Here is an 8,943-nt window from a genome sequence, read left to right on the forward strand (position 1 = left end):
GGAAAGAGGTGACATGATAGGTCCAAGTCAGCATGGATTTGTGAAAGGGAAATCATGCTTGACAAATCGTCTGGAGATTTTTGAGGATGTTTCCAGTAGAGTGGACGAGGGAGAACCAGTTGATGTGGTATATTTGGACTTTCAGAAGGCTTTCGACAAGGTCCCACACAAGAGATTAATGTGCAACGTTAAAGAACATGGGATTGGGGGTAGGGTGCTGATATGGTTCGAGAACTGTTTGTCAGACAGGAAGCGAAGAGTAGGAGTGAATGGGGACTTTTCAGAATGGCAGGCAGTGACTAGTGGGGTACCGCAAGGTTCTGTGCTGGGGCCACAGCTGTTTACACTCTACATTAATGATTTAGACGAGGGGATTAAATGTAGTATCTCCAAATTTGCTGATGACACTCAGTTTAGTGGCAGTGTGAGCTGCGAGGAGGATGCTATGAGGCTGCAGAGTGACTTGGATAGGTTAGGTGAGTGGGCAAATGCATGGCAGATGAAGTATAACGTGGATAAATGTGAGGTTATCCACTTTGGTGGTAAAAACAGAGAAACAGACTATTATCTGAATGGAGACAAATTAGGAAAAGGGGAGGTGCAAAGGGACCTGGGTGTCATGGTACATCACTCATTGAAGGTTGGCATGCAGGTACAGCAGGCGGTTAAGAAAGCAAGTGGCATGTTGGCCTTGTTAGCGAGGGGATTTGAGTACAGGGGCAGGGAGGTGTTGCTACAGTTGTACATGGTATTGGTGAGGCCACACCTGGAGTATTGTGCACAGTTTTGGTCTCCTAACCTGAGGAAGGACATTCTTGCTATTGAGGGAGTGCAGCGAAGGTTCACCAGACTGATTCCCGGGATGGCGGGACTGACCTATCAAGAAAGAGTGGATCAACTGGGCTTGTATTCACTGGAGTTCAGAAGAATGAGAGGGGACCTCATCGAAACGTTTAAAATTCTGATGGGGTTAGACAGGTTAGATGCAGGAAGAATGTTCCCAATGTTGGGGAAGTCCAGAACCAGGGGACACAGTCTAAGGATAAGGGGTAAGCCATTTAGGACCGAGATGACGAGGAATTTCATCACCCAGAGAGTTGTGAACCTGTGGAATTCTCTACCACAGAAAGTTGTTGAGGCCAGTTCACTGAATATATTCAAAAAGGAGTTAGATGAAGTCCTTACTACTAGGGGAATCAAGGGGTATGGTGAGAAAGCAGGAATGGGGTACTGAAGTTGCATGTTCAGCCATGAACTCATTGAATGGCGGTGCAGTCTAGAAGGGCCGAATGGCCTACTCCTGCACCTATTTTCTATGTTTCTATATTTCGATGTTTCTATGATTCTATGCATCTTGCATTGCGCGTGATCCTGTGCCCATTCAAAGGAATGATATCTGAGGAAGCGCATCCACAATTTGCTAATAAACCACACACTGTTTGAGACTCGGGCAGTAGTGTGTGGAATTAAATAGTATATATCCACAATAAAAATAATGAAAGCCCCCAAAAGTCCAATAATTATATAGTGGTAATATAATCGGTACAGACACAGCTTTTTTCAGAATACAAGACCTTTAACAGGTAGATTATGAGGTTTAAATAAAACCGTTTAATTAGTGTATGGAGTAGAGCACAAATAAATCATCGAATGGGTCATTGCTGGAACGATGATTACGCGATATTAAATGTAATTTAACCATTTAACATGGGAATCTGGAATCCAGGCACACAGTCACCACGAGATAATTGATTGGGGATTGACAGGAGCGTAAGTTTACTCACATCGTTTCATTGCCTCAATTAGAGAACATTCCTGAGGATCCGACGCTGGCTGAAATAAACCTAGTTTTTAAATTAACCCCAGGAAAGATATAATGTGTGAGCACCTGCAAGAGGAGCAATATAAAATGGAATTATTTTGGTTTGAGAGACGATGTGTAATCTTTACCTGACCTGGTGGAGTTTCTGAAACTCATCAGTGGCCTGTCGGGCGGGAGCAATGCAGTTCGAATGACGTTGAGGGATGGAGTTGGAAATTTTGCACTGCACAGAGAGCTAATTGCAAAATTACAGTAGGTTATTGACAAGTTGCAACATGTAAGTTACCATATCTACAAACGGTGAGGAATTATGGGATGGGGAATGTGCGAGAGCAGAGTGAGTAATTACAAAATAACAGTACGCTATCGACAAATGGGAACATATAAGGGACAGGTGATATTTTGCACTCTGAGTTCATCTTTGATACCAGTTTGTTTGTAATGTTTGTTTAATAGAATCTCAACGGGAATAAGAGTATATAAGAAACAAAAACACTTTACAACCATAGAAATTCACTGGGTTGGTGTAGATCATTTGACCCAATCTCTCTCTACTGGGTTCTATCAAGCAGCAATCAAAATCAATCAGCACTGTCCTCCTATCTCCCCACAATCTGTTATGTTCTCTGCTTTATATATTCATCAAAGTTTTCCTTAACTATTACTTGAGGCCAAACATTGTAAGCTCGATACACCCTTTGGCTGAACACATTCCCACTAACCACTCTGCTCATTCCTTTTATGACTAAATTAATATGATCACACTTTATCGCTGACCATTCATCAAGCCGGAAGTATCCCTCCCACTTCACTATGCCAAAAATGTTCATAATGTTTAACATCTCATTTAAAGTTCTTGGATGTGGATACTGCAGTAAAAAATCCATTAACTATGATGAGTGCAGTTCTGATCTATTGCACTATCCTTCTGTATCTACAATGCTCGCTCTCTGTGGATTTAATGGCCTTAAGGCCTTGAGGCCACCGAAGCTGTGCCTGCTATTCTAATGGTGGCCACAACAATGTTTTGTAAAGATTCATCAGCACTTGTTTATTATTGTATTTTATTCGCATGCATATAAAATATAAATTTCTGTTGGCTTTATTACGGACTGATCCACCTGCAAACTAGTTTTGTTGTCATCATGTAATTGGATCTCTAGTTCTCGCTGTGACATCCACTCTTCAGTTCATTTCCATTGAGACTGATACCATTCCTTGGCATTTCTCGTAGATTGAGAAGAGATCACCGATAAATAAATTGTAAAGGATTCATATGTTACGGAACAAGTAAATTGCAAAGATTTAAACACATATTTTGTAACTGACTTCAAGTGAGAAGGCACAAGAAGTATTCCAATCTAAGTGGGGAAAAAACGGATAATTAGCCTGAGGAACATAAACTAATTAATATCGGTAGACGAAAACAACTATAGAAAAGAAAGGGACCATTAGTTGACAAGTACCCTGGATCTGATGGGCTACATTTTATAGTACTAAAAGGGACGGCTGCAGAAATAGTGGATGCACTGGCTGTGATCTTTCAAAATTCCCTAGATTCAGTAACGGTCCCAGCGGATTGGAAGGTAGCAAATGTAACCCCGCTATTGAAGTTAGGAAGCAGTGATAAAACAGGGACTTTTGCCCATTTAGCCAGACATCAGTCGTCGGAAAAATTGCAGGAATACAATTATTAACAAGATGGTAGTAGTCTACTTAGAAAATGATAATATGATTATGCAAAATCAAATTCGTTGTCATCAAAACAATGCATATTTCACACAATTATTAGGATTTTTTGAATATGTAACTAGCAGGGTACATAAAGGGGATCCAGTAGATGTAGTATATTTGGATTTCCAAAATACATTCGATAAAGTGCGATATAAAAGGTTGTTACGTAAGATATGGGGAAATGGTGATGGGGTTAATGTAATAGCATGGATAAGAGATTGGTTAACAGACAGAAAACAAGAGAGTTGTGATGATTGGGTCATTTTCAGATTGGCAGGCTGTAACTAATGTAGTGCCACAAGGAGCAGTGCTTGGACCTCAGCTATTTACGCTATATATTAATGAATTAGATGAAGGGACCCAGTGCAATGCATTCATGTTTGCTGACGATTCAAAGCTAGGTGGACAAATAAGATGTGAATAGGAACCAAAGAGCCTGCAGAGGGATATAGCCAGATTAAGTGAGTGTGCAGAAAAGTGGCAGATTGAGTATAATGTGGACAAATGTGAAGTTATTCTCATTGGCAGCAATAACAGATAAAAATAATATTTTTAAATGGTGTGAAACTATTCCATGTTGGTGCGCAGAGAAACTTAGTTGCCCTAGTACAGGAAACATGGAGACAGCAGGTACAGCAAGCCATTAGGAAGGCACGTTGCTTGTTAACTTCATCGCCATAGGTTTCGAGTGCAAGTTTTATAAAGTCTTGCTAAAATTCCAGAGGGATCTGGTGCGACCACGCCAGTATTGTGCACAGTTTTGGTCTCCTACTTTAAGGAAATATATAATTGCGTTTGAGGCAGTGCAACAAATCTTCAAGAGATTGGTTTCTCAGCTGATGCATCGAGTCGACTGTACTTAAACTCTCCAGAGTTTAGAAGAATACGAGGTGTTCTCAGAGGGGAATTGAAAGGATAAAGCTGAGAGATGGTTTTTCTTGGCTAGAGAGTCAAGAGCGAGGGGGTAGAGTCTTAGGGTAAGGAGGCACTGAAATGAGGAGGAATTTCTTCACCCAGAGGGATGTAAATCTTTGAAAATATCTTGCCCAAAGGGCTGTGGATGCTGAATCGTTGAATATATTCAAAGCTGAGTTGGATAGATTTTATTCTCTATGTGAATTAAAGAATTCGTTGATAGGTGGGGACATTGAAGTTGAAGTCGAACATCAGCCATCAACTTATTGCATGGCAGAGCAGGCGCCTAATACTCCTGCTGCTCCTAATTGTTAAGTTTTTATATTTATATAAGACAATAATATCCAAAGAAACTTAACGATCATCTGAAAATATTCAGCCAAACACAAGAATACCTAAGTATCAGGTCGATTTTATCAGAATTTCGGCAGTGTTTTACAGATAACTTGCAAGAATTGTAATAATGAAGAACTTTATAGCAAACATTCATTTTGCATTCCTTCATTAATTTGTTTGGAAGAGTGTTTCAGACAGAATATCAATAATATTACTCATGACAGTTTTGACGACAGCACAAAGGAAGAGTGGACCCAATCTATGTGCTGTGTGACAGAACCCACAGTGCATAATCGAGATTTTAAGTGAGTATCTGGGACAAATGAGTTGAAAACCACATCGATTCGCCGAGTTACAATTGTTTCCTCCATTCGAACGCTGCTCACGTGAGAAGTGCCTGATCTATTTGTCAATAAGGAATGGTGTACAATAGAGAGCCCTGTGCCTGCATGATGCGCACCGAACCTCCAACAAAGTTAGCAATAACGGCGATCGCAAGACCTTTGATTGTTTTGGCATTGAATGAAACGTTATTTATGCTGTTTACGTGGTACGGCCGATCCCAGTATCTGCAGTGTAATGTGAATTATTCTAGAGTCCTCATGTCCAACTCAACAATTGAACTTCTTCATTATAATCTTTGATCTCTGAAGTTGAAATGTGCTAAATTTGCAGGAATGGGTTATGTTTACTCATTTAAAAGCGTTTAAAATAAAGCAATACAAACATCAAATGCATGTTACAAATTGGAGGAGATGTGCAAAGAAGAACTCTCGCATTTGTCCCATTCGGAGAAAGATGTACGTCGATGCTGGAAATGGAGCTGAAATTGAGCTTTAGTGACGAAGAAGCTTTCATTTGACTGAATCCTTTTTATTCAAATTTTTTTACTCTTCGCAGAATGAGTGTCCAGGGTGATTTTAACAGATTCTTCAGCTCTTCTCTGAATTTTCTCTGGGTCGCTGCATAAATACACGGATTTTGAAAGCAACTCAGACACTTCAGCATCGCCCCGGTTTCAGTGGCGATATATCCAGGGTCTGTGAGATCACCGCGGTAATAATTGAGGTTCGCCAGTTTGGTAGTAACCAAACTCACGGCAGATGTCAGCCACAACAGTATAAAACTGCTGGATATAGTGAACAGTAAAATTACTGATTTCGTTCGACTCTCCATCTCCGGATCGCTCTGATTCTCACTGTTCTGGCCTCGGAGGCCCTTGCGTGATCTACTGGCCACTAAAATACGTCTGATTGTCAAACAATTTAACAAGGCAATTAAAGTAAATGGAAGCCAAACGCCCCAGGCGCTGTGAAACCAGACGTACGCTATACTTGCAGGTGATGAAATAAAAACCAAACTTATCCGGCAGCCCCACTGCACATTGTTAATTATTTGCTGAGGTTCAAATGCAAACAAAACAGGGAAGTTCTTTAAAAAGATGAGGACTATGAAAGTTGTTATAACCGCGGCCGCAGTTCTCTCTGTGCTATAATTTGATTTAAACTTCTGGCAGCAAATAACTACAAATCGGTCAAATGTGAAAGAGACGGTGAACCAAACTGAAAAATCGAGGTTGACAGCAGCCATGTATTGAATGAACTTACACACGGGAGTGTGGTAAATGAATGAAAGTGGAAAGTAATAACTGAATATATGATACACTGTTACATTGATGATCATGACCAGTCGATCTGCTGTTGCCATGGCCACCATGTAAAGAGAGATACACTTGGAAAGGCCGCAGTTTCCTCGGGAGAGTATCACCATTGTAATCAAGTTTGCTGTAAGAAAGAGCAAGGAGGCACATTTAATTTCTGTGTCAGGTTGGTATATATTTCGAGGTACATGTCCTCAGCATTTTACTCCGTTCAGTGTTATTATCAACAATGAGCAGCGTGAGAACAGCATTTGTATTGGGGCCATTACCTGGGAAAGCGAACAACAATTTAATGAGATGCTGCAGTGCTCACTCCGCACGCGTAATGAAACAGTCTGGAAATCAGCTAAAATCCTTTTGCCGTAGCTTCAGAGAACAGTATAAGTTCATTAATGTTACCCGCTTACGGGGAACTGAGAATGTACGGGCACACGATTCACGATTTGCTTCCAGTCACGACCGACTCTGTCATACTGCCATCTGGAACATACTCCTTTTAGAACCGGGATACAATGAACAACGATTAACACCAGACAGGATAGCATGGCTTACCGGGGACACCGACAGCTGCAAGAATCGGGTAAAAAAGCCCTTTTGTCTGCAGCATCGTTAGTTGACCCATTTTCAATGAGAATGGATGAATTATTTCGGAGCTAAACGGCTCTGACTGGATAACTACTGAGGCTGTGGAAGTGCATGTATATTTATCCACACATCAGTCCTCCAGGGAGTCAATCAGGTTAAATCATACATTGCATTAGTTACAGTCATTTAACAAATAGAATGACGTAAGTTGTTTTTTATCTGATACATCAGGTTAGAATAATAATTGAAATTGTTATTAGATAATGTCAGACAAACATGCACTATTTAAACATTCTTTACAATTAGAAAGTGCAAGCTCCCGGTACTGCTGCAGAAACTATTGCTACAGGAGCGCTAAGTGTGCTGACCCCTCCTTGACTCAGTCCTATTGGTCCAACCTTTCTGAAACAGACTTTGAACCAACACGTATGGTATTGGTGATGACCACTGTCAAGCGGCATTAGTTGTAGTACAGCTACACTAACATGGGAGTTGAGGGTGTTCCTCCTGTACTTGTGGAAGTACTACACATAAATGCGTGATGACCGTGTTTATTTGGCTCGATGGGTACCCCTGCACTTACAGTGTTTCTCCAGTACTAGTGGGATAATATATTTATACTCGACGTCATCTTGCTCCTCAGCAACTCGCGTTAACCTTGCTATTGATGGATCTGAATGTCCTGATCTAGGTTGTCAATCTACTTACACCAACAGGACACCTGCTTCGCTGGTACGAGTGGATTCCATGGTTAGAATCTTCAGGTGACCATGCTCCTCCAGTAGCAGTGGTAAACCCACACTGAAAATGGTGGTGACAGTGCACGTCAGGTATTAGTGTAAACCTACACATACAGGCGAGGTGAACGTGTTCCTCTGGTAGTAACGGTACCCTACACTCACACTAGCTGTGGTCATGCTCCACCTGTACTAGTTCTAATCATATATATCTTAGTTTAGAGGTGATCATGCTTCTCCCGGACTAGTGATACCCCTACACTTAGACTAGAGGAGGCAGTGACTCTTCGTTGCTAGTGATACCCGACAGAGACTACACATGACACTTCTCCATCCGTATCAGTGGTACGCCTGCACTCATACTGGAGGTGACCGTGTTATTTCGGTATGAGTGGTATCCCTGCATCGTGGTCCATCTGGTATTAGTGGCAGTGTACATTTACATTAGAGCTGACCATCCTCCGCCGGTGCTGTTGGTTCCCTATCCTTACACTAGTGGTGAACTTGATCGTCAGGCTACAGTACGTCCCTACACTTACTCTAGCGGTTCTACTGCTTCTAATGTACTAGAGATACCCATACACATGCACTAGTTGTGACCATGTTCCTTGTGTAATAGGGTGCCTACAGTTACTTCACATGTGACAAAGCTATAGCTGATTGTATTCCTGTTCGAGGCTCCACTCTTGTTGCAATGATAGAGACCAACCTACTGCACGACTGGCGAATACTTTAAATTTTCGGCATTGGTGTTATACCTTTTGCTCCGACACAAGTACTGACCAGCTTAGCAATCCCTGTAAGGAATATTCCTTAGGTATGGATACCAGAACTGTACACAAACACCAGGTGTGCTCTCACAAATATCTTACATAATTGCAGTAACATATCTTTACATTTATACTACAATCATTTTGTAATGACGGCTAAAACACATTTTTATTTCCAAATTGTTTTCTCTACCTGCAGTGATATAATTACTGGGGGAAACACGTAAGAATACAATGAGATAGGAAATTATGAGGGGCCGAGATAGAGTGGAGAGGGATTGCATATTTCATTCAGCAGGGTGGTCAGTAACCACAGTGCATAGATTTAAAGTAATTGGTAGCAGGATTAGAGGGGAGATGGGTAGAATATGTTTTGCCCAGAAA

At 41.2% G+C, this 8,943-nt stretch overlaps 1 protein-coding gene across 1 annotated transcript; it reads right to left on the reverse strand.

Annotated features, from left to right (window-relative positions):
* Nucleotides 1-391: 391 nt before the first annotated feature.
* Nucleotides 392-7,089, reverse strand: LOC139239980 (probable G-protein coupled receptor 139; the record flags this gene model as incomplete). The annotated part of the gene is made up of 3 exons (XM_070868435.1): nucleotides 7,020-7,089; nucleotides 5,725-6,591; nucleotides 392-408 (listed from the first exon to the last, which is right to left on the reverse strand). Coding segments are annotated over exons 1-3 (954 nt in total), but the record flags the coding sequence as incomplete, so codon positions are not given.
* Between the last annotated feature and the right edge of the window lie 1,854 nt (nucleotides 7,090-8,943).

This window comes from Pristiophorus japonicus, chromosome 29 (genome assembly GCF_044704955.1).
Source record: "Pristiophorus japonicus isolate sPriJap1 chromosome 29, sPriJap1.hap1, whole genome shotgun sequence".
In the NCBI taxonomy this organism is placed as follows: Eukaryota; Metazoa; Chordata; class Chondrichthyes; family Pristiophoridae; genus Pristiophorus; species Pristiophorus japonicus.